This window comes from Temnothorax curvispinosus, unplaced genomic scaffold (genome assembly GCF_003070985.1).
Source record: "Temnothorax curvispinosus isolate PA1 unplaced genomic scaffold, ASM307098v1 QBEX01018536.1, whole genome shotgun sequence".
In the NCBI taxonomy this organism is placed as follows: domain Eukaryota; kingdom Metazoa; phylum Arthropoda; class Insecta; order Hymenoptera; family Formicidae; genus Temnothorax; species Temnothorax curvispinosus.
The window spans coordinates 2,076-29,851 of record NW_020228316.1 but is presented as its reverse complement, the minus strand read 5'-3'; the positions used below and the strand labels follow the sequence as shown (position 1 = coordinate 29,851).

General features: G+C 37.5%; 1 protein-coding gene across 1 annotated transcript in view; it reads right to left on the bottom strand.

Moving 5' to 3' along the window:
- LOC112468483 (linear gramicidin synthase subunit C-like) overlaps window positions 1-27,549 on the bottom strand; it is a 33,034-nt gene extending 5,485 nt beyond the window's left edge. The window contains exons 1-9 of the mRNA XM_025037679.1: window positions 27,067-27,549; window positions 7,965-8,005; window positions 7,590-7,718; window positions 7,260-7,467; window positions 6,433-6,920; window positions 5,680-5,857; window positions 5,274-5,495; window positions 4,902-5,131; window positions 4,250-4,399 (exon numbers count right to left, since the gene is read on the bottom strand). Coding sequence (XP_024893447.1) covers window positions 4,250-4,399; window positions 4,902-5,131; window positions 5,274-5,495; window positions 5,680-5,857; window positions 6,433-6,920; window positions 7,260-7,467; window positions 7,590-7,718; window positions 7,965-7,997 — 1,638 coding nt within the window. The 5' untranslated portion in view covers window positions 7,998-8,005; window positions 27,067-27,549. The remainder of the gene's footprint in view (window positions 1-4,249; window positions 4,400-4,901; window positions 5,132-5,273; window positions 5,496-5,679; window positions 5,858-6,432; window positions 6,921-7,259; window positions 7,468-7,589; window positions 7,719-7,964; window positions 8,006-27,066) is intronic.
- Between the last annotated feature and the right edge of the window lie 227 nt (window positions 27,550-27,776).

The following is a 27,776-nucleotide window of genomic DNA, read 5'->3' as shown; positions in this document are numbered from 1 at the left end:
CGGTAATTTATCGCAGCCGTGCGCAGCGGTTGTGAAATTTTTCTGCTGCATTCGCGAGCTACTACTGTCCTTCCTGACAACGTTGACAAATGTCGTTTCGATTGCCTCGTATAAACGTTCATTCTCAAATGACATTTTACTGATGCGTAAAATGTGACATTTCTCAAGTGGTTTTTCGTGATACTAGATAATTATAGCAAACGTTTCTATCCGCAAGAGAATTCAAGCACATGTGTTTAATTAGTTATTTGGGGCAATTGTAAATAATAGATTAATTAATGGTTTAAGTATGAGTAATTGACGGTTTAATGAAGATTAATGAAATACATTATTTATCTTCTAATTTTATGAGAGGTAATATTGCAACATTGCAGAAATTTGTAATGAGAACATAACGTCGAACATATAATAATGTCGAAATTACGGAATTTAGTATGAATAATATGATTATGTTTATTACAGAAATATGTGACAAATTTTACGGATCCTAATAATGAAACATTCTTTTATATTATGTACAAATGTTTATATTTTTATATTAAATACTAATACACACACATTTCACCTAATATTAAAATTATCGATTAGAAAATTTGATCGAACAAATTGATTATCGTGATAATATTTTGAATCACTATGAAAACACTGATTATCAATTCAGCCAGTTGTCATCTTTATTGAGAAATCAAGGAAACAAACGAAATCTTATCTAGTTTTTTAATGTTTACTAGGTATTATTGATACTGTGCATTCATCATAAATTCGCAATCTGTAGAATTTGTCAAACATCAATAACGATATATTAGATTAGCTGCAACATTCTGTCTCTCAGAATCGTGTCATTATCAATATCATTAAAAGTACTTTTACTTGCTATTTATTTGCTAATCTTATTGTTTCAACTTAAGACATATATCTGTTCCAAAAATTTTTTAATTTTATTTCTAATTGTACAACTAGACTGTAATCTATTGAAACATGGAATTATTTGTTATGACACTTTGTTTCTGATCATGTAGAATTGCGTTTCTTTACGTTACATTATTCATTTGCTGTGACGTCAAAAGAAAGTAGGTTTTGGACTTATCAAGTAAAGGTTTATAGGCCGGTATTCATAGTTATTTAAGACCGTTCTAAGTTCAATCTTAAGATGTCATGAACCAATCACAGAGCCGTATTAGCGTTTTAAGACATTACTTAAGACGATCTTGAAGACTATGAATACCGCGGTATTCATAGGCCGCGGCCATAGTCGCATCTTATATTTAAGATTGTCTTAAGTAATGTCTTAAGATGCTAATACGGCTTTTGTGATTAGTTTATGACATCTTACGATTGTACTTAAGACGGTCTTAAATTAAGATGCGACTATGAATACCGGTGGTGATTCCGCGGGCGCAGATCGTAGCCGCGACGGCCTCGCGGGCTTTCCCGTGGACGGGATCGTCGTGCATCACGTCCTGATGTCGACGAAGAGCCTCCTCCTCGCGTGCGACCGCAACTCGCGGCTTCACGATTCGTTTTTCCTTATAATTAACTATTAGTTAGTTTATCAATAGGTAACCAACGTTTTAAAATAACAGGTAGAAATGCTATGTGGTGAGCCTTAGGAAACATGTTCGCCTTTTAAGTAAAACTTTACTCTAAGAACGAGCGAACAGCAAAATCAGACACCTGAAAAAGGCACTCTGATCGAGTGCAAGTTCTCACTAAAATACACGAGCCAAATTTCGCTCGAGCGCGCGAGTGTGATCTAATTACTCGACAAACTGAGTCAATATTCACTCGATAAGATATGTTCAATTTTCACTCTTTGCTCAAGTGAATTTCCACTCGATTAGAGTGATATTTCACTCGAAAAAATTTAGAGAGTAAAAAAAAAATTTTTTATATATTTAAAAAAAACCCAGCCATTCTCTCAGAGATATAGTTCTGTTTCATGATTCTGAATAATTGAAAATTAATTTTGATTGAAATAAAAAAGTCATGTTTAATTTAATAGCATATAAAGTTCGGGATATTTTAATTATTTATTGTATAATAAGAATCAAGATTAAAATGTTAATAAATTTTCGATGACACCTGATAAAATAGCCATTTTCATTAATTAAACAGATATTTTGTATAAATGAATATTGCATATGAAGAGATATTTTGTATAAATGATGAATATTGCACAATTACGAATATTGATATTACATGATATACAAATTAATAAACAAATTGAACATATTTTGCATAGTGTTAAATACAATCTTATAAATTAATAATAGTAGTATTTTTGCACAGTTATTGAATCTATCGGTGAATCTTCCGCGCAAGCTGTTTCAATCTTTCTTATCAATTTTTCGTACGCGGTAGTGTCTCGATGAATTTAACGTTCTCGTGAAGTCTGCAGAAATCCTCTCGATTTCCCTACGTCGGCTCCATCAATTTCTCGGCCGTCACTTGCAAACGATAAATTTATTTTAAAGAAGACCGACTGTGGTGCGATTTCTTCGCGCGAAGAGCGTTGCGTTCTTCCTGTACCTGTAATAATCTTGCTCTTAATCACGGACGACCGTGCGACGTGAAGTTTATTTTACGGTTGTTTTAGTTCCGCGCGGGCCGCAATAACTTAATTAAATCCGACTTATTTAATCTAGCCCGGCCGTGGTGCGCTGAACCACTTTGATTTTAAAGCTGGGCGATTGCGCGAGAGAATGAAATTATCTCGGCGCGCTTCTTTTTGAGCCTCGCGCGTTTACTTACTTGCGAACACTTAGTTGAGTTTTCTTCTTGTCGAGCGAAGAGAGCGTGGCCGGACTAAACACGCCGTAAAGCAAATATTAAAACTTCGCCGCAGTTTTGCGTACTTTACATTTGAAGGCGATTACTGGAGGTATAACCACGGCAACCGCCACTTTGCGTGCATTTCTTCGCGTGCATTTCTCTCAAGTATTTTCAAGAAATTAAACATGCTGGCGTATGTGTTTATTTATTGGTATTAAAATAATTAAACCGATATATTTTAAAACGAGGAAAGATTATTTTGTTCCACAAGGTTCATTGCAATTGACATTAATTTTGCAAATGCATTACTAAACGATGGAGAACTTTAATACACGTTTATTAACCATTTATGCTAATTATATAAAATACGATGATAAATATAATTTATCGGCTTTTAATCGTGTCTCGTATGCATCTTTATAATGCTTGTGTCTTATAATGCAATGCAATCCTTCAAGTACTTGTTAATGCAGTCGTGCATTATATCACGCCGTACATTTACGCTGTCACATTCTCATCGAATAAGAAAATTCACTTTTATTTTATTTCTTTGTCTCCTTTATACTGGAAGCAATCAGGTCGAACGTATTTTGCAGTATTGTGCACAGAGCTTCTCTTGATTCGCTCGAATTTCTCTTTTTAATGCATATACTGAGTTACATCGTGGTACTCAGACGTACGTAATAGGGACGATATAACATGAATGTCCTGCGACGGAAAAATCCGCCCTCAACAATGACAAGCGAAATAGACGAGCAAAGACGCGTTCGGAAAATTCTCTTGGGTTTCGTTCTAACATTTCCACAAAGATTTCCATTATTTTCAATTGTAAGCTTATAACGATACTTTATCTGGCGATGTTTCCTATGCACCTTATGCTGTTCATTTGTGTTTCACGATAACGAGCGATAAAAATAAATATCAAAAGCTATTTTTTAAATCCCATTTTATATTCGTGAATGGCGTTTTGTATTATGCTTATGCATATATACACGAATAGCAATCAATTTATGTACAGCTCTTCAGAAAATCGTTTATTTCTATTGAAACCGTTATCTGATATCGCTTTATTAATTGGTTTATTATAAATCTGTATATAGCGATACGTATTCTAATGTATCATGACACTATCGTAATATCATATTTCATTGATAATCACTTAACAAATACACATGAGTCACGAGTACGCGATAAAACGATACTCTATAAATTTGATAAAGGGTGAATCTCTATAACACACTGCATGGTTGCATCAAATTACTTTATTAGATATTATATGATGTATATAGAGAGAATTTTCACATTATGTTGTAGTACACATAGATTATTGTGTTACATACTATAAAATATTATTACAGAAAGACTAAACGATTTTAAATAATTCAAATATTGAAAGGCAGTAATTACCACAATAGTATATATATTCTAAATATAACAGCAATATGACAATAATTGCAATATTATTTTAATTTGTCGCATAACTCTTAGCGATCTGCTTGAGTTCCTTCTTAGCGATCTTCCCTGTAGCCGTGCGAGGAAGCCTCTGCATGAATTTAACTCCCGCATGCAACCTGCAGTACCACGGCATGTTCTGCTCCACCAAGTCGGTTATGTTGTGCTCCGTCGCCTGAAATTTACGTGAGGAATTGTAATGTAACGTATGTAGAGCAAGACAGTGAAACTTAGGGCCTGCAGTAAATTGAAGCTGCGCGCACAAATGCAAGTCGATCCTTTTTTTTTATAAAATGTAAATCAATGTGAAAAATTTACTTATAATTAATCTCTTATTTGAAAAAGAGAATAAGTTAATAAAATATGTGAACTTTGGATATTACACAAAATATTTGATAACTGTACAGGAAATTTGAGATGAAAGATAGGACTTAACTCTAAATTTTACTAATGTTGTAAAATAAAATCTAATGTTTAATATATTATTTTGCTAATAATTTAATGTAGAAAAATTTAGACGGATGAAAATTATTTTTAATATTATTATGGAAAAAGGACCGACATTTCTGCTAATCCAAAAGATCTCCTATGATAAACAGATTAAGAGAACACATAGGATATAAGAACAATTGACAAATATTTAAATAAGCATTGCGAATATTTGTCAGAGTGATTACCTCTTTGCCGGGTACTTTCGCGATAAAAGCCATGGCGTGTTCCTCCTCGACAGCATGCGGCACTGGCACTACGGCGACTTCGAGGACTGCCGGATGTTGTTGAATCAAAGCTTCGATTTCCGCGGGCGATATTTTGATGGCTCTATAGTTGATGAATTCCGACATTCTGTCGACGAGGAAGATTTCGCCATCGTCATCGTAATAACCAAGATCGCCAGTATGCAACCATCCTGAAAATTACACACGTTGGGCATATTAAAGTTTGTAATTTTTTATAACGTGGAAATTATCGCTTTTATACATATTAGTATATTTTATTAATTAAAATCTTTGCTCTAAATAATGACAAATGTCAAACTATTTCATACTTACCATCCGAATCGATAGCGTTCTTTGTGGCTTCGGGATTGTTGTAGTATCCATTCATCATGTATGACGATTTGGCCCATATTTCTCCGGTTTTGTTGACCCCCAAGGTCTCTCCCGTGTTAGGATCGACCACTTTCAACCGTCCTGTTTCGCACACAAATCCGCAACTGCCCGGTTTACTGTGTCTCGTTTGACGGGCGCATAATCCACCGTAATCTGTCATTCCTGGCGGGCAATTTAAAAATCAGTTTCCTTCACGTTGCATGTCCAACGGATGTATTTTAAATAGAAACATTGACCAGCATTGTGTAACTACTCATTGATCGATATCATTGATCGATAAACGAAATAGGACTACCATAACGATCACGGTTTTATCATCTCGATAAGAGTCTTTATCGGGACTTACCGTAACTCAGTATGACATTGGTATGTGGCAAAAGTTTCACCAGAGTCTGCTGCAGCTCTCCCCGGAAATGCGCGCCGCCAAACAAAAGGATTTTCAATGTTGGTAGTCGGTACTTGCTTAATATGCCGAACTTCACTAGTCGAATGGGGAAGCAGGAATCGCATCTAAACCAGGATACCTAAATGCAAAACGACGCCCGCGCCGTTAAACTCGAACGCTCCCGCGGTATTACCCCTGCACGAGGCAATAAATCACGCGGTACAACTATCACGCCCGTTTGTAGATGCGCCTCAATTCGAGCCCATGTTATCCTTTAGCAAATTCGCCGCGCGACATAAATTAACATAAATTAACGCAAACGCGCGAGGGTAATATCGTGTGAAATACCCCCGTTGCAAGAATATCCCCCAAATGAAAATAATAACGCGGATGCTACGTGATGAAAAGTGCATGGTAAATCAGGTGATATTGCCAAATATTAAAACCTCCATCGCATAAACTTGTAATTAATTTCTACGCCGAGCTGCGCGCGTCATTAAAAGAATGCTTTACAAAGCGTTTTAAATAACCGATACATTGAACGATCGCTCGCTAAAAGTACACACGAAATCGCACGAGTATTCACAAAAATGTATCTGATGACCATTTATTAATTTATCATTATTATTGATACGTGCTAGAGAGACGATGTATCGATTTGTCATTAATATGCAATTAAGTATATTACGTATCCGCCAATCTCTCGTCACTTGCCTCGTATTTTTCGATGAAATAACATATCTTCTCATCGTCGTCGTAATCCGGAATTATGACCCTCTTCGAGCAATCGAGAATAGCTTTAATAATAATGAACAGACCACAGTACCAACGCATAGAAGGCATCCACATTGACACGTGTTCTCGGAGGTCGTGGATCTTGACGTGAGCCATGTAATTGATCATGGACGCGTGGCTGATCTCGGTGCCTTTCGGAAAGCCGCTGGTACCGGACGAGCAAACGATCGTGGCGATATGATCGGGGCTGGTCAGCCTCGCACACTCAAATTTGTCGATCCCTGCGGCGTCCTGAGAACGCAAGACGCTCGTCAGAGACGTATCCTCAAAGCCTGCTAGTTCGCCGAACACTACTAGCTTGGTGTTCAGATTGTTTTCTTCGACAACCTGCGCTAGACACTTGGCCGACTCGGCATTCACGAACACTATTTTTGGTTTTGTCAGCAAGAGGAAATAACGTGCGGTCGCTAAAACGAAGGAAGGATTCGTAAATATTTCCCGTAAATATTTTATATATATCAGAAATTCGACGGCGCTGCTATTTTTGTTGTTATATCTGCGCGAATTAATTGCGACGACGTTTCGAACTCGCAACACAGATAAAAGCAGAAAGGCGCGTCCGACTATTTTTCAACGAATGCTTTTTTCATGATGTTTTTTTGATTAAGAGAAATAGAAAAAAATAAAAATGAAAACAGAATGCTTTGCAATGACGTAGCTCTTGATGCGCGGAAATCCGATTTCGTTCGGTGGTTTAATGCACGACGCGAGAAAAAGCGAGAACAAGCGGGAGGAAAGTAACGTACTTGGGGAAAGTTCGTTGTCCCAAGGATTGCTAATGGCGCCAACGTAGAGTGCCGCCAGCAGCGGTACGTATGATTCCAAGTGATTGTGAGTGCAAATGCCGATTATGTCGCCCGGCTGAACAGCTTGCTCTCTTAGCCACAGCGCGCATTTCACGCTTTTCTCCGTCATTTCTGCGAAAATAGTTTCCGTGCCGGTAACCGCCTCCACCTACGGGATTACGATCGAACGAGCGAGGGTTAAATGGTGAATCATGGCGAAATTTATGTTGAAATCGATTCGACGATGCCTCTATCGACAGCTTCTCGCGGAAGTCGACCGTGTCTACTTACTTGAGCGACGAACTCCGGTCTGCTTCGCATCTTCTCCAATACCAACGCACCGACATTTGTGCATGTCTTGTGAATCGGTACCTCCTCGCCAATCAAAATGTTGTTCTCTATTCTGAACATGAGACTTTTCTGAAAATATGAGTGCATAAGCCGACCACTAGGAAGTTATAATTCAAATGCCGCCAATAATGGATTGCTAATAATAGATTGCAAATGAATCTACGTGATAAGCTTGATATACTTCTACAGTATTCAAATTGCAACAATAAACTTCGATAAACCTGACTGCGATGTCTAAAAAACATCTTGAGTTTAAATCCAACACGAATGAACACTTCACAAATTTTCAGTAAAATTTATTATAGCTGCATATACCTCCTCGGTGTTGTTCTCATTTCTCAGGTGCATCGTGGAATCTTACTTGATACACGTAAAAGATTAATAGCATAAGGTAAAACTGACTAAGCCGTGTCTTCACGATCGATCGCTTTATTATTTAGCTTATATATCTAGCTATTGAATGTTTCATCAATTATGAGTTACGATAACATATCAATGAGATACGCTTTCGCGAAATATATACAATGGAAAAAACCCCACCTCTGACATGTAGACGGAAGGAGATAAATGGTTTCGTGATGAATGTTTACATGGAAATTAGTTTGTACTGTTGATATTATTAAGATGAGAAACTGCAGAATGATTTATCGCGAAAAATACCCCATTTGCAAACACATTGCGAAATAAAGAAGAAACGTTCACTGAAGAAAGACAAATATTTGCACATTTAAATGTGCCATCCTTAAATGTTTACCCCTTCTTTATTATATACATTTTGAATTTTTATAATTCTGGGTCTCTGAACAAGCCATTCGTTTAATGTAACTGACTCCATTTTTTCCTAACAAAATGCCGAGAAAAGAACTCTGTACTTTAAAAAGAATTAAAAATTGTAGATACAAAGAAGGGACAAAAAACAAAAATTTATTTTACTAAAGAACTGCTAAATTCGCGAAGTTGTAGATTTATAATAATAAAAATATTTCTAAAAAACTTCTAAAATATATATATATTTTTAAATATATAATTGTTTTAATTATTACAAAAGTTAAGATTTACATTACATCTAATTAATTATAATATTAACAAGAATTAAATGGACAATATATATACTTTAAATATATTTGTAATTATTATGCATTGTCACACTTTTTTCCTTCTATACTCATTACTTCGGCATAGTTTATTATTGCATTGAACGACATTGGAGAGCTAATTGGATAGTGTTAGTCAGTTCCACTAAGTTCTAACCAATTTATGAATGCGGCAGCGTGACACGAGAGTGCACTATTCGGCCACCGACTCAAGGTGGTGAGAATGTTCTGTTTCTCGAACTTTCCTTTGGTATCGATGATCTCGATGTTCTCGCTTCATCCTCCCGTTGTCCTTCTGCCAATTCTCGTCCATTTATTCACGGCGTTAATGTATAAACGATTCGCACAATCTCGAGACTGTCATCGGAAAGATTTTTATTATGCGTATATATAGACATTATATATATCTCGTTCACAGAACACAATGAAATTACAAACACGTTAATCATGCAATAAAAATGCCTATGAATGTAGTTATCTTAATATAAGTATCCGTTTATCAAACAAAGAATGATCTTATCAATTGATCGTATCGCATAAATGAGTTGCAACTTATTTTATTCGGCAAATATGAACAAAATGATTCAAGCCTGTCAAATTTCTGTATCATGTGCATTTGCTCATTTCTGTTTTATTGTAGATTCGATTCCTGTTCGATGCGAATTGTTCCGCTCATCCACAAAAGAAACCAAAATTTTGTTTTGCATCAATCGTAGATAGTATAGAGTAGAAAAAGTCTAACAAGCTTTGAAAATCTCACGGTCGTAAGAATTTAATTCATCGGGGCATGTCACATGGCTATTCGGTCAAACAATCTGAGGTTGCATTAGCTTGATCTTTGTCTTTCTTTTATTATTCCGATTGTTTGATTGCATGAATAGTTTCGTATGTAATAGGTAGATAGATTTATATAATATGATGATATTATGTATAACGATATGTATCGTAATCATTTTTCAATACAGACATAAAATTAATCAAAATTTCTTAATACTTATGATTTAAATTACTAAATTAATTTGCAATTTTTTAAAAGATTTTAAATGGAAAAATACTGTAATGCGTGTGATTGCGATTGTGCAATATGATTTTTTGTTGTTTATAATGAATAATATCTTTAATGAAATATTACAATGCGAATTCACGAGCAGTTATTGTGCCCGTTTAATTATTCAAATCCGTTCTTATTCAAGAACAATTATTCAAAACCGCAAATTTTTTGCGCTGTTAGCGAACACATCGAGTAATATTTACAAATAGTTTGCTAATGCAGTTCGCGAACTGTTTCCGATGAATATGTACCTATCTTAAGGTTGTTAATTGCGGTCAATATAAATAACATATACAAAACGCACTGAAGAATACTAAATAAATGCTAAATAAAATACACGTTAAGATAATGCATAAAATATTATAGGATCATATATGTATATTATATAAGAATTTTTATATTCACTGTCTTTTAATTTTGTTTCTTGAAAAATCACTTGCTTTTGATCATTTTCGAACGGCAAAGCAAACTATTGACGCGGGTTCAAATTGAATTCGAGTATTGGATAGTACGTGGTGCGACATGAAAGCAGCGGGGAGGAAGGGACTCGCGCAAGGCATCGGTCTGTCCGACTATCGGTGTTTCCCGAAGAAGTCCTCGGGGGAAATCTAGGATTTCCCTTCGATCAGATGCGTTTCCGCCCGATAGTTGACCCGCCTTAGGACTACGGCTTGCTGACGGCTGTGGAATTGCTTCCGTGCCCTCTTCCCCGTTATCGATACGCGGCCCCTTTCGATACGCTTACGCGGTCCGTAATTATGGTCCTTGCGTATCCCGCGGCCATCCAAGTTGGTTCGTGTCCCTCCTGAAACCCTTGCGATAGGGCGGAATTCAATTCGAGGCCGTTAATCGTCTCGACACGCTTTGTTCGACACAAGCATGTTCGAATGTTTACACGACAACGCGACGCGCACAACGACAGCTAATTAGACGAGGATGTACTTAGGCTGCACTGTTAATTCGATAATTCATGCCGCTGAAAATAGATGCTCTATCGCATTAACATCTATCTAATTAATGTCCACAGGTTTATATGCATTTTTTAATAAATTTATTAAACGTTTCCTAAATGTTCTTTTTTACTTTTCTTAAATCACTCTGTATACGACATTTTCGGAACGAAAAATTAAAAGCGATTATTTTCACTGACATCTTTATTGATCTGAGATTTTATATATCTGAGCAAATTGCGCAATATACTTTTAATACATAAAGTGAGAACGTGCGTTAGTTTAATTGGAAAGAAACGAAACGACCGGAAATAAAATTCTCCACGTCACTTCTCCACGTGGTTTATGGTCTCGTTCGTCGTCTGATCAAATGTTTCCTAAACTTCGAATCCATTCACGCGGCTCAATGTGTTAAGTAATTGGATTTATGATGACGCATGAGAAACTCGCGTTGAAAAATTCGAAATTTTTGGATACTTTACCGCTGTCAGAATTTATTCGTGAAATGACGATTTTACTTCTCGATTTTCTTACGTGGTCGGTCTATTTCTCCTCTCATTGTTATTAATTTCGATTAATTTTGCCTATAAACATAAAAATTCAATCTGTGATTGATGACAGTCGAAATAACAGCGGGAATTGTAAAGCCGTGATCAGATTACGGATTGGGATTGAGATTGGATTGAAATTTGACCAATTAGAGCAAAGTTCACTAAACTTGAAATTAGTTTTCTTTATTCTGATTGATTAAATTTCAATCCAATCTTAATCCCAATCCGTAGTCTGATTACGGCTGTAACGACTGTTTATTTCTCATTATTTCACGCTATTAGCTTCACTTTTCTGAAAGCAACGTAGCATTATGTCGTCGAATTAAAGTATATAGCAGATGCTGACAGAAATAGACACATTTTTTACAACAGCACATTAACTCTTGTTGAGCAAATACATTATTGATATTAGTTTATTAATATATGTAGATAAGTTTATCAATAGATTTGCTTTTCTTCTGATATATCTTCTGAGTAGCAATAACGAAATGTAGTACTGATAGAGTAAGATTCGCGCGATTTGTTTTATTTGAGTAAGTAAAATAACTCCAGTAGGCTTGTCAGAGAGATAAGGTTGTGTTTTACACTGGCCACATATTGCAATAAATCCAGCGATCGCGACGCGGTGATTCATGAATTTGCGTAATCGATCTAAATCGCGTATGATCACTTTCAAGCATCAGACGTTGAGCACGTTGCATCGCTGTCTTGCTTTTGCATTGCATTTCTCATGTATGCGCCGTTCCGGAACGATCGTGTCGATATTGGATCGAACGAAAAAGAAAACGCTTAATTATGAGTGTCAATTAAAGGTTCGAGCCGCCAAGTAACGTCGACCGAACAAAGAGAGGGTAATTTCCCCGTGGACGAGCAATCAGCCTTTCGAGCAAGCAGCTATAATTTGATCGCTTCCTTGATTACACGAGCGTCTCGTCTCGTCGAACTGCCGTTTCGTTCCTCGCTTTTTTCGCGGCTGGCCGTCCGCTTTGTCGACGGACAAGCAATGCTCTCGAGCAGCATAAATCGAGTTATAGGTTGCAACGAGCAATCGATATGACGAAAACACTGTTGACTGTGAGATGAATTGGAATATACGCAAAGTGTTCTGGATATCGTCGCGTGCTTTTGATTATAAAAATAAAATAAGGATCGATAGTACCATTTGAAAAAAAATAGGCATTAATTCTTTTACGTATTATTTATCATGTCCATTTTAATTAAAGAAATTAAACAAATTTTATTAACTTTAAAATTACAGCTATAGATAGAGCTATTTTAAATTAACATTATTTTAATAAAAGTAGATAAACTATGAGAAAAAAATTCATATTTATTTTGTCGTTGGAATAGAATCGACCACAAATTAATCGACGATTCGAAAGCACGCGATGACACTAGATATATTTGATTTGTTTTTTTTGCATAACGGATAATTTTTTTAATTAAACTACGAAAGGATTTTTTTATTATATAAGTATGAAATAAAATATCGAAAAATAATGATACACTTATTTTTTAAATTGTCGTCGTGCGGTCCATTGGTTACATTCCTCGAAGCAAGGAATATCGTATTTTCTTCGAAGTGATGCTACAAGCAATAATAAAAAAGTTTCATAATTTTTACGAAATGTAATAAGTGAAAATCAAATAATAAGAAATGTCCGTAAATCTCGATTTATCTTAATCTTAATTCGTTACAGTTAATTTTATCATGTTCAGCTCAATTTGAATAATTTGCAGCATGCTAAGTGGCTTTTATCGATTCCGTTATCATCGTCGGATGGATAAAGATGTTACGAGTTAGTTAGCAGGGTCGACTTAATGACGGCGGTCGGTGGTGGGCCAACTTTTCTAGTTCATCCCGGGAATCCGGCTCGTTTCGATGTATATCAACCGGGGAGTTACGTTATGAGCGAGCCGCTGGGGGAGTGGCAAGTCGTTAAGTCTCTCGTCCCGTTCCGAAATCATGTAATTTCATTTAAACTGCCGGGCGGAGTCAGTTAAGCCAACTAAATTTAAAAGTTCTTTTTCCGTCGCGCCGGACTTTTCGTATATTATATAGCGAGAACGGATGCGCTCGTGCCCCGGGGCGCCGAATTTCTTAATGAAGTTTGCGGGACTTTTAAAGACCTCGGAGGCATTTCCAACTCCGAGATACGACGCGGCCGACCGCTTAACTTTCCTCATTCGCAACGACACGTTATAAATTATGTGAGAAAGGCCGTTTCGCGAGCCTGCCGAATCTTTCGAACGAACCGCGCTCGAAATAAACGAATCGCGACAGCGAGCCATCAGCTCTATTAAATTTATTGTGCTTATTCCAGTCACGATAACGATCATGTCGATACTTTTTAGTTATTTAGTTGAAATCGAATTGTAACGTACATTAAAATTTTAGAGAAAGTTGAACTTGCTAATGTATGCATGCATATATATTTCTTATTAGAAGATATATTGCTACTTTACATTAGTTATTAGATCACTATCTTTTGGTATTGATCTAATATCTAATGTAAAGTAGCAATATCTTATAAGAAATATACAATATACGTGCATACATTACCAAGTTCAGCTTTCTCTGAAATGTTAATGTACGTTACAGATACAGAGAGGTTTACGTGGTAAGATATTCACGATGGGTTATCATCACCTCGCGACAGGTGACGATCTAATAAAAATCGACAATTTTTGATCGAATTTTAACTCGGATCTCCGGCTCATTAAAACCAGTGCACATTTCTCTGCGCCACGATCACCACGATCAAGAAGAGTTGGTTATTACATATATTTTCTTTCATTGAAGAAGAGAATGTCGATAGCGAATTTATGAAAAAAAAATCTCATAAAACTTAAGATAATGATAGTTTCCTGGTGGAAATCTTTGATATTAAAGTTTAGAACGTATTGTAAACCCAAGGGAATTTTATTCCGTACTTTAATTTAATATAATGTAATAAAACGAGGAATCGATTCGCCAAATATAACATTTGCTGCGAAGATTCGCGAACAATATCGCTTTATTAATCCCGTTTTATGATAACATTAATTACTGCATCGCCGTCTTTCGACGTCCTTCTTTTCCCAACAAGTCGCGACAAAGGAAGGCAGAACTTCCGAAAGAGCGAAGGAAACGACGCCTTTCTCATTTCGCCAGGGAAAACTTTTTTACTTTGTCTCTATACGGTTCGATATAAAGCAGAATATTAACGTCGCGCTATATTTCGAATAATATTCCGCAAATGTCACCACGTGCGACTCGCTTCTCCATTCTCATCTCTTCACTTGTACTGACGTGTTTTTCCTCGCTTTTCCTCTGCTTTTTCATCCCCTCATCGCGAATCCATTTAAACCGAGGATATTCCTTGCCGTTCGGGAATCTCTCTGTATAAAACCAGGCCACTGATCCGAGCTCTCTTGATCGTGAAACGATGATGAAGTTTGAGGCGATAAACTTCATTTCTCGCCAATATCCCCGTAACGACCGCAATGGCGTCTGATTACATATCGAATGAAATTTTACTCATCTATCGTCTTTGTTTCTCGTATTTTACGCGTCGATTTTCCGCGTGTTTGGTCTTCGATCCCGTTCTACGGAAACCCTCGTTTCCGATCCGAGCTCATGAAATGTCTGATGTCATTCTCTCTGAGTAATAACATTTTTCCTTTCTTCCATGAACTTTTCTCTTTGAACATAAAATTTGTGGTGGAAAAACGAGTTAGGTAAAATTCAAAATGCGAATACTGAAGAATCGTAAGGTATCTTTTTATTTTTTTATTTAGTTTACATCTTTTACGTACATTTTATGTATTTTACGTGCAGTACGCAAGAACAAAGTTTGTCATCTGCGGCGATATTATTGTATACTTTTTTACTGAATAAAAGTTTGTGTTGCGTTTTATATTTAACTTTGCAATGACCGGTGAAAAAGCATATTGTCTCTATGGAATAGATGAAACCAATCTTTTTACGCACAGATACCGTAAAACATCGAGTTTTCTGTTAGTTATTAAATGAATAACAGTAAAGGGAAAGTGGAGAGTTTAACAAGTTTGTTTTTATGCATAACTTGCCCTTTTATTTAGTTTTCCCTGCATATTTCTTCTCAGTTAGCTAGCAAAAGGAAATCAAGGGTGTAAAAAGTCATTAATCTGACAGCGTGATCATCGACTATGCGAATGAATTCCTCCCTCCTCACAGTCACGTTTCGCAATAAACGACAATGCAAACAAACAGCGTTTTACATGGCACATGCTGCAAAGTATCAAATTCTCGCTCGACAAGCAATTTACAGAGCACACGAGCCTCTCGTTCGACAGACGAGATCGCTGCATGTTATTATTCTACTCTCGTAGTTCGTCCGCTCGCAGTAACAGTGACGCCAAAAGTCCGACTATCTAACGCAATCCCCGTATGATAACACGATCGATGAAGCGGTTCTTATCGTTGTCGTATATGCGCGCATGAAAAAAAAGAAAAAAGAGATGGATACGAAACGCGAAAATGGAAAAGGTAAAAAGCCGGGAGGAAAAGAAGAGAATTCAATCTCCCGCCCGCCTCGTTCCGTCCGATCGTTCCAATCGAACGATCCCGTCATCGGCGACGAAAGCCAGGCCACGCCGCATCGAGAATCCGATCGGTCTGGCCCTCCGGTACATCCAGCGCGAAGAGCTGAAGTCCCTTTCGCAACTGGAATAATATCGGGGGCGAGCGTCAATTTCCTCTGTCGAAATGTAGTCGGGTTCTCTTGCCGTGCATGGCATGCAACGAAGGGCGCTTACGAACGAGCCGCGTTGCCGGCTTTGAACTTTCCGCGCGTCGGGGCTTTATCGTTCGGCCGGAAGTAATTCCCATGCTAATCCCTCTTTGTCCGCGGGATGGACCGAACGGTAGCTGCGGCGTCTCGATGCCCTCTCTCCTCTCGGCGCTAGATTACACGAAACGAAACGACGACGGCCCCTCCATCAGCGTCGCGCGAAACTCCGCAGCTAAACCGGCTCGAGACGCGGATCGAAAACGCTGCGAGTGGATCGCCGGGAGTGGGTTGCAACTCCGATTGTCGGTGGATTTCCCTCGGAAGGCTTGAACGGCGGTTTTCATCGTAGGGCGGAACTCGAGGTTGAGATAATCTGAGTAGAGAGTGCGCAGAAGGAAATTGAGAAGAGCCTTAACAAACATATACGAATTTCACGACGCAAGAAACGGAGTGCAAAGCTCATACTTTCGATCAAAATTTATAATACTTTCTTAGAATTGGTATTGTTATCGCGATGTAAATTTATTCATGTTCCAGAAGTTATCTATGGAAGATTATGAGACATAATTTATTCACATTGCTAAGAAACAAGAAAACGTAACTTAACATTTCAGCGAAATTGAATCCTTTATATATCTTGAATATCTTTTGCATAATTTACTTGATGCAATAGGAAGTAAACTGTAGTTTATCCATGGAATTATTTTATTCGATTGTTAAAGATCATTTTTAGTATCTTGTCGTATGTGCAATACAGAATCGATATTTTTTAAACTGCAAATCATTCCACGCGCAATATATTTAAAGCCAGATGAATGTAAATTGTGCGCGAATAGAAATTGCTTATTTAAAAGTAAAAAGGAACGAGAGGATACACATAGATAAAATTTGTATTTTATTTAAAGTTTCTAGCGAGTCACGTACGTGATCTCGCTAACTGTATCCCGCGCTAAGTGGAGTCCTTTGCGGTGAGATATTTGTATTCGAATGGTCACGTCGCGTTCTCCCTCGATTGGTTCGCGATCAAGTCATTTCTGGCACGTAAAATTAGAGGGGACAATCCCAATTTCCGGTGCGCTATTTTTCCGAGACGACGCGGCGTTTCAGGTTCCGTTTCCTCTGTGTTCTTCCAATTTCTCCAAAGAGGTGAGGCAAGCGCTAGTCTGTGGGTGTATACCGCCGGTCTGAATAAACCCGATTGAAAAGTCTTTATTCTCGTCCCTTTTGCTTCTCTAATGGTCTGAAAGCAAAGGCTGCCGTTGAGAGAAATCATATTTCGCGAAAACACCGAGAGAAATTTCCAGTGCAACGTTGCGTGTCATGTTTCAATTATACTGCATTCGATCTGTCTTTGTGATTAATAAAGCGGCGGTTAATTATAGACGATATCCGATAATTTAAGCGACACGTTATTTTGCGTGGAACAATATTGCTAGGAACTCAAGATATATGTGGTATGATAACTTAAAGCAATAAATAATAATAATCCTACATATAAATTATGCATGAATAGAAATTATTTAAGGTGGTTCGATGGCTACAACAAAATCCAGAGAATTTCATGAAATTTTAATATGTTGTTCTGCAATGCAAAATAGAATTATGTGAATTTTTTGGGAATTTTTCACCGTCCCGTTTTGAAAAAAATCTACTCCAAAAACCTAAAAAGTACAATTTTAGGAGTAGATTTATTTCAAAACGGGACGGTAAAAAATTCCCAAAAAATTCACATAATTCTATTTTGCATTCCAGAACAACATATTAAAATTGCATGAAACTGGCTGCATTTTTAACATAGGTTCTTATGGTTTTTATGGGAAATGACATATTGCATATACCTTCAGAATGAAATAAGTGCAAGAAAAAATGCAAATGATAAAGAAAAAGAAATTTGCACATGTAACTTAATAATTTACAAATAAATGAGCGAAAGAAAGGGGAAGGTTACCGCACATTTCGTAGAAAAATTAATTATTAAAGCATAAATTGCTTGATTTTTCGTCTGCATATTATGACTGTCATGGTCGTGAACGACGTGAACAGCAGCACGCATTATACACGCGGCGACCAATCAGAGCAATCCCCTTCATTCCCACTACTTCAAACGCTAGTGCGCTGTTTCCAGAACCCCCGCGTCCCACTACTCTCCCCGATGAAGCCATCGAACCTCCTTAATTATTTACATACCGCAATCTAATAATAATAAAAGTTGATAATTAATGCAGACATTATACACGTAAAATATAAAAGTTACATTACATTTATTTATTGATAACATTTGATAATAAAACTCATAGATGATAGATACATTATAATAGATACATTATAATAGATATAGATACATTATGGAAGATGATATATCTAAATTTACATCTATATAATATGTAATTTTATTTTCATAATAATGTGCAAGTATTAAATGACTGGAAGTATTAAAAGGAGTGACTTCTGTAAAATTAATAACTTATTTTCAGAAATTTTGATAGAGCTCTGACTTTCCTTTAAATAAGTTTATATAAGTACATATATATAATGTTCGATAATAATGTATTCATCGAAATTAATACGAAATACAAGAAGCGAAATATATTTTGGCACACACTTACTATTTAGATTGCAATATTGTTAAATATTTCGTAGCGGTTGATAGCGTGTTGCATTTGTTGTTTACGCACGTAGCGTGCTGAATGTTGTTTATATACAAGGTTGCTGTGTAAGCTGTGTTACCATTCTGCATTCGTGCGACGACGCTCGAGCAGGCAGGTAGTGGAGCGAGCCGCTCTCCGTACTGTGTGTTTATACTCCTTTCAAGATCGCGTCAATTGTGAAAAGAAAACGAGATCATTTCTCTAATCTCTTAAGGAATGTCAGTTTGTGCAATTAATTATCTCTCTCATGATTAACGTTTTATGCGTGTATCAAGATAATACCTAATTCCTGACATTATATGTTTCGCGCGATTTATTTACTCGAAGAAAGAATTGTAGCGAAAAGAGATCGGAATTTTAGAAATTATTCTTTTTTTTTTGCAATTTCGAAATATTTCGCATTGTGCTTTAAGTTTTTCGTCAGTTTAAGTTAAATTTATTTATTATTTTTCGAGACTGGCGATAAACGAAATGATATACGAATCATCAGATCGTGTCGCGCAAGTAACGAAAAGTGATATATTGATCGCGTGCTGATATTTAATCTGAAACATGGAGAGTACAATATCCGGCACATTTTCGCAGTATGACACATTTAAATATTTCATAGGTTAATATTTCCCAGTTTTTTGACTCTCGACGCTCGATACTCATTTTTTGTGATGCTTATCGCGCTCGAACAGACAGGTAACGGCGTGAGCCGCGCGTTATTGCCCTCGAAAACGCGACAAGTTTCACACGCCACACGCCAAACGCGATAATTTCTTATGATCAATTAACGATTGGTTCGCCCAATTAAATAATTCTCGCGATTAACGACTCGTAAACGTATATCGAGCAACGGATATTTATCCGAGCAAATATTTTACGCTATTTTTCTGTTTCATAAACTGCACGTTGCGTATTAAGGGGATTCTGGCGTGACGACAATTACCGATATTCACAAGTGCCCGATTTTCGTCGAATTGGATTTACAGAATTAAAACCCATAAAAACCCATTTACACGATTAAAGTACGTATACCGAAATAATGGATAGAATGGTAAATTGAAGAATAAAAACTTAAAAAAAATTGGAAAAATTATATTTAATTGATATTACTTTGTGTTGTACCCTTTGTACATAGAGCTGTCACTTCATGGAAACTTTTGCTTAATTAATATACAAATTATATAGGTTACGCGTACAAATCGAAAGTGTTTCACTAATCGGACTTGATCAAAGAATAGCGTTGAACCATTGAAACTAAGATTAAAGTCCTAATAAGAAAGATTTTCACTCAAACAGATTTTATGTACACACCCAGTGTACATGATGTTGCAATTTAACAAGGACAGATGTATCGTATGATAATTGTTAAAACCTAGATAGAAAATTCTAGATAGTATTCCAAGAATTTTGTTAAAAATACTTTAAATTGAAAGTAACTGAAATAAGAACGTGATAATTTTTGTATAATAAAAATGCAATATTGACGCCTTAGGTATATCTTCGGAACCTTATTTTTACATTTAATTACCACAAAACTCTTTAAAACACATCAGCGATCGATTCTTCGAGGTAATAATTCTGTCATTTATCGAAATTCTAGAAGTATGATATAATTTCGCGAAAATAGTTGAACACGGAGCGTATAAAATTAATTGAAGTATTAGCCGAGATATGGCTCAGCACCGTGTATTAATTAATTTATACATTTATTTATATTCGGAGTGGTGAGGTTTGCGCGTGAATCAAGTCGAGCGTGATAAATTATATAAGCGGCATGTCGTCATGTTGTCTCCATTACTTGTTGTGTTCAGAATTGTAATCGCACGTCATTATCGTTGTCGTCGACCGTCTTCTATACCATATAACAATATATTGCATAAAACATGATGCGCGAAATTGCAGCGAGAAAAAAATGAATAATAATTACGAGGAGAGGGGGCACTGAGAAGAACGGGTTCGAAACTTGCGAAAAAAACTCGTCAAGTTCCGTCACGATCGCTTTTATATGGCACTAGTACAGCATTCTTGCCAACTCACCAAGGCCGGGCTCGATATAAATTTAAATTATGCTCCACGAAGTCACCTTCCCATCCCTTCTCGTTTCCGTACAGCGATCGACGATGCCGAGTCGAGAGAGAACTGCTGCACAGGCAGCAAGCGCGAATAATCGAATCCATAAAGTCAGCAGCGTGGTCTGCTTTATGCTAGCCCGTTGGACGTCCATCGACCTTCTCCCTCTCGTTACCGTCGCACGTCGCACCCGAACCCTTCATCGACTCCCTTCGACACTACCCTTCGTGTAATCCGCCATCCTCGCGAACGATTTCTATCGCTCGTGATTTTTCATTAGCGTCGTCGCGGATTTGTCACTGTTCATTTCTCGCCGATAACGCTAGATCCACTGGACTGATTGCTGATTTACGGCCAGCACGTGTCGTCCAGTGTCGTCCCCTAGATTTTTTTTGTTTCTCGTTTGACAAACGCGCGACCGCGCACGTTTGTCTCTCGCGATCTCCATTTTGCGTCGCATCAACCGTCGCGATTGCATCAAGAGATTTTGCAATATGTTTCGATAACTATCGGAAAGTCCGGGAAACAAAAGTGTAGTGTAGATTTGTAAAACATGATAAATTCGCATGATACACGTTGATCTTTCCTTAAGAGTACAAGTCGTCGTATAAATATTTGTTGAATAAGGCTGTATAAAATATCTGTGGAATAAGATCTAAAATTTTTTATATATACGATATAAAGAATTTGATGTTACAATGTATTTTATTAGATTTTCATATACGATTTATTTCACGGTTGTCGAGGATCGATTTTCGCGTGTATCCAATTCTCCTTCGTCTTCTCTTCATGGACACCCTTTTTAATTAACGTTCACGCCGATGGCATCCCTCACGTAACGATGGCAGGTATAACGAATTCCTTGGCGTTCTTAATTAATGCCAATTAAGTATAACGGTTCCCTTTATAAAAGGGAAGAATAATCTGGGTTAATTACGTAAGCGATTCAACTTTTTTTAGAATGATGTTTTAAGATTAATCTGTCTACGTAATATTCAGACTTCGTTAAAGTAATGTCGTCGTTAATTATGAGTTACATAGTATGAAGTCACATGTAAAAGAAATATGTAAATAGTATTGTAACATTTTTATTTATAAATATTTTTATATTTTGTGCATTATTTTTCCCTAAACGTATGACGTATAACGCGATGTATAGAAAGTGCCTTGGAATCTCTAAATCTACTTAATTTTGAGAAAATATTGTATCTGGAGTCGACCATTTATTATGGAAGATTTTTAGTAAAATAGATGTTAATATGTTATTAAGATTATAGTCGCGGCAGCACCTTGCACGAGAATAATTCAAGCAGAAATAACAGTAATTCAAAAATTCTGAACAAACCGACGTTGAATAATGCTGTCATGACTTGGTCGTGAATAAAGTTTAATCCCGGTCCCTTAAATAAACTGTATAAATTTCATTTGTGGCCCGGCCGGGCGAGTTAACGACTTACTAAATCTCTTTTAATGAGCCGTCGGCCACAAGCGACTTATAAATGACTAGCTACGGGGATCGGCAGTTCTGCAGGATTTCCCGTAGGATACGTAGAGGAATTAAGCAACACTTGAGAACGCCATAGCGTTGTATAGCATTTAACGTCACTATTGAAACTTAACAGGCGAGAAATTTCCGACGAATTTTCCATTCTTATATTGGTCGGATTAATCACGCGGATAAAAATATCATCCACTCTTTTACACGAACTAAAATGCGCGCCAGATGTTTCATATTATTAATTTAATGGATCTGTGTAATTTACGATCACACGTCCTTCCTCCCCATGAGTGTTTCGCATTATTGGCCGAGCTTGACGGAATAATTACCCTGCTAATTAATCATTATTGGCCTAATGGAACTGCTTATATTATTGCGGTGCAGAAGATAATGTCATAAATTACAGCGGATTCGCTTGCTTTCTGTTAATTCTCCCGACGCATTAAATGTCAGTCATTTAATAATTAATTAGTAGGCACTGGCTCAATTGAGCCACTCCGAGCGACGCTAAGTTGCTATAATAAAAATTACACGTTTGTTAAATAAAACCGAAATCATACTCAGTAGCTTCAATTTTACCAAGGTTTGCTATTACGCGGGATGAGCGGGATTTCAAATCTATTATACAATAGATTTGAAATCAGCGTGGAAATCATAACAGAGAAATGTTTAATTCCTATATTTTCTCATAACGTTCTTTATTACGTGTATCTATCTGTTATATTGCTTCGTGTTTGAGCGTATTAAATCGCTTTCGTCAAGCCGCTTCCGCGGAATTAGTTCGACGCGCAGAACAGCTACGCTCTGCAGCATCTATAAGAACAAATTTGAGCGAGCGACGACGTAACAAGGCAACTCCCACGACGGCGAGGACGGAATGATCCAGCAGCAGCTTATTATTAATTCCCTGATGGCGTCGCGCGGCGCGTGTTGTTCTCCATCTCTCTCTATTCTGCTCGCTCTAAAGTAAGATGTTTTTGAAAATACACGCGGGGACGAGCGCTGCATCGCCGTTAAGCTCATTCCCGTCGCGCTTTCAGGCTCCTTCGGCGCAACGACGCGGCGGGCGCCTCTCTCATCAGCATCTACCAATCTGGCATTTCCATTTCTCGTCGTCCTTACCCCCTTACCGCCGATGTCTCGATCTTACCTCTTAGCACCATCGCGTGCATCCCTTTCCTATGTAAAAGGGACATCTCTCTCACTGTCTTGCAATTTTCCACCACACATTACTGCCATCCCATCCTCGACCTCTGTTCGACGTACGACATTTCCTTCTTGCCGACACAAATTTTCATGTAGCGAAGAAGCATTGTGACATTAAAGACCTGCCGTAAATTACAAGGATTTGCGTTTGAAAGAGAAACATCTCCTTCCTTACTTGCCGGGGATTCGCGCCTTTCCTGACATCTCCTACTTCCAGCTCGACGAACCGCCGCCTTCTGATTTTGTTGCGAGAGACAGCGACGAGCAAAGAAATGCTTGTTTGCTTAAGCGTAGGCCTATACGTTACTCTCGAGATGAAAAATTAAAAAACGGGAGAAAAAATTCTTAGTAGGTTATTTTTGAATTGTCTTCTTGATAAAAAATTAAATAAAAATCTTATTTGTTAATGTCTTGTTATTTTTATCAAATGCTTACTTATAAAATTTTTAATGTAATGCCAAATAGTATTTTATGTAATTTTATTTATTTTAAATTTGTCGAGATATTTGGTAAATTCTGAAACAGTTTTTTTTTTAAACTATTTTCTATTTTCTGTAACTGGAACAAGTTTAAATTATAAGCACTAAGAACAAGCTTGGTTCGCTAGCCCCTTTATGAAATTTTTTTATAAAAAAACTGGTATTTTTGTGTAATAGCTGATTTTGGAGCTGAGAACAGTGTTTTTAACTTATCAAACATCATAGTATCTGGATATCTTAATGCAAACCAACCATATGTGGATTCAATCAGAAAATCCAATTACGCATATTCCTGCAATTCGCGGATATGTAAATGCATTTCATGCACACCTTGCACGTACGCGGAACGTTCGCGCGAAGAAGTATACGGAAACGCTTCGTCTCTCGCGACTATTTTAATTTCGGAGCATAAACAGCTCCGCAATTCATCCCCTGGAGCTCTCGTCAAACGTTCGTTAGAACCGCGATTCTTACTCGGCGCAATTCCCAGCGCAGTGTGAAATATTTCCGGTTCACGTGCGCGCGCGTTCGTGCGCGCAAACATTAAGCGCGCTGAAATATTCGCGACCCGGAACGTCGAATGCGAAATAAGCTCGCGAGCCCCCGATTTCTTCTCCGCGCGGCCTTTTCCGGGCACGTTTTCAATTCGCTTGATACGCTACTCATTTAATATCTGCCTTCGAATAGTCAAATGCGCGACGGTCGATTTGCAAGCGGCGGGCGAGCTTTATCCGAGTTACGGAGATTTTTCGAAGGTCGACGAATACTCCGTATAGTCGCTGCGCTATTCTCCAAGTACATTTCTCGAAGTATTTCTTAAGGAAATATTCCAGCGACACTTTTTCGTTAAAAAGTAATGTCGTTTATGCTACTTTTATTTCGTTATTTCGTAATTAAATATTTATTACTGATAATTGCTTATTCATCTCATCTCGTGACATTTACTATCTCTTAATTTGACTTTGAGTGTGTGAGGAGTAAGGAAAGTATTCTTATACTATGGTAAAAATTAGATAGAGAGATTGCATTTTCAAAAATGAATAAATTCTATAAATACAGATTTAATTTGAGGATCAATCAGGTCATTGTCGTTGCAGTAAAGAAGGGATCATTAAGAAAGGATGTATTTTATTTCTCCTTTTTTGCACAGATAAAAACTTAAGTTTTTTAATTAGTTTAAATTCTTTTAAATAATTACAGATTATCAAGATAATACAATCAATTATTCTTTTCAAACACATAACCATTTTTGCCAATAATTCTTAAAATACAATACTCTCTGTTTAATGGAATTGAAAGCATACACGCCCCGATGTTCTAATCCGCGAGGGATGTGGTGCGACGGCAACAGCGTGAACAAAATCGAATTGTATGAAAGCTGCGAACGTGTGCGAGTTTGCGCCTGGACAATTACCAGGAACGACCGTGCCGCGCGAAAACGTATATGTATGCGATAAAATGCAACGTATAAACAGATTGTTTGCCGTTTAAATAGCCATCGGCCGTCTCGACAAACGACCACCATTTGCGGCATTAACAATTATAGCGTTTGTTGGTCCCTATCCGCGTGTTTAGGTTTACGCTGCGTCGTTATTTATTCGTTGTTGCGCGGGAGGCCCGGGCATATAATTTCTCTCTTTCTCTCTATTCCGCGCATGGAACTCTATTATAAAGGCCGCAAACAGAACCGATGGCCGACCCCAACGGAGCGGATCCGGAAATTTAATTACACGCTCGACAAAAGTTACCGAGGAAGGCAGCGGAAAGGTGAGAGCGAATTTTAACGAGACGACCAACGTAAATCGCTCGCTCTCTTTCCGAATAGTCGCGCCGGGCACGATTTACCTCGGACGCAAGACGTTGCTAATTATTTCGAAGAGTTACGCTTAGAAGAAGAGCCGGAGCCGGTGCACGCGGTGACTTGACTTAAATTGGTCGTGCAAATTACATTTTAAAGCGGTCCGTGAAGTTGTTGTTCCGATGTGGAAAGTTTTCGAATCTTTCGGCGAAAGCTAGTCAAGGAAGCACGACTTTTATGTCCCGTGAGTCGTGCAACTTTTTTTGTTTTCCAATTTTATTAACTCGCAATTTGGCTCGTTCCCGACATCTTATCGTTTATGCTCAGATCGATATCACACGCTTCCGGTATCGTTGTCGAAAATTCTCGAGTGCTACTTAAATTTCTAATTTCTGCCGCATAGGAGATTTAAAGAGCAAAAGAAGAAATAAAAGAAACTTCAAGGAGGATATTCTTGTGTATATGATATTATTACTTTCAACTCGATCTAACTTTTTATGAATTCCTAAAATAAAGACAAACAATGATCGCGAATTTTCGATAAAAAATATTTCAAAGCTAAAAGACTTTCATGAAGTTCTCCGTGTAGACATTTACTGTGTGTGTGTGTGTGTGTGTGTGTGTGTGTGTGTGTGTACAGATTTACGAAATAATTAATATCGACGCGCGTCTTTCTTCAGGCTGCAAATATGAGCTAATAAATTTAAGCTAGGATGCAAATAATCACTGCTCGATCAGGACTGATTGTAACGCAGCATCGAAATTTTTTTCTTTCCCGAGGTCGATCTAAAATTCGAACAGGTGAACACGTCACTGTCAGAGTTTCCGATTATTTTTTCATTCGCGCAGCTATACGCTGCGGTTCGATTACGGTTCGTTGTCAGTCTTTCTGCGCGCGTGTGTTTGTACGTCAATTGTACAATTTGCTAGTTCTACAAGCTACGTAGAAAACTGAACTGTTTTTATCGGTTTTGATGCATCACATGCCACTGAACTATTAAACAAACGTGGTTCGCTATTATCAATAGTTAGTATCTCGTAATTTATCAGTGTCAAATTTTTCGTACAGGATTCAAGGTAAAGCCTTATTTGAACGTCTGTATTACGTAAATTAAGTACGCACTCTAAACAAAGATCGCATGTGCAATAATTATATATTACAAGCGACGAATATACATATATATACCAATTTAAAACTGCGTGCCGATAAATGTTGGACTAAAACACAGCTATCGTTGGAACATTAAAAACCCTTTCCTCCCCGGAATTAAATCGACGCGATTTAATTATCTAAAAACTGTAAAGAAATTATTGCGAAAAATATTACCTCAGCCAGGATTCGAATCTGGAATCTGGAACGCCGACAGGTGGGTAAGTCGTGGATGGGGACGTGACACGGATTATGTAGAATGATCTCGCACTCACCGTATACGATAATTAAGATATAAATATATAAAATATTATTGTAAATCTCAAGTACAAATTCCCGCACTCGGGTTGACTGAGTATGGTCGTTGATCGTGCAAAATTTACGAAGCCTTTCTGAATCGTGTTCGCGTGTAAATTGCGTTAACTGCTCGGACGATTATAATGTCGCGCTAACGAATATATTCGCCGCTATCACCAGTCTCGGCTATCGCGCTGTTCGCGGGGTACCCGTTGTTATCGCGGACAAGACATACGCACGTTTGCACCGTATGCTGCCCGGCGGGTAACTTTTCGTTCGTTGGTTAAGGCCTTCACACATAAAATCGCGTAAGGACGTCAAACCTAAGCGTAAGAAAATCGACCAATCCCAATCAAGTATTGTGTGATCTTCTTACGCTTACGTTTTATGTCCTTACGGAATTTTATGTGTGAAGGCCTTTACCGTGGATCCTTGTGTTGCCCCACTCCGTGCCATCACGCATAATTGTCGTGTATTTATAATTACGCGTACGTAATCGCACGTCGAGACGTGAAAAACAAGTTTTTCTTGTCTCCGCTTGAATAGGCTCGCATTCCGCGTTTTTTTACGTGGAAATTTCCGCTCTATAA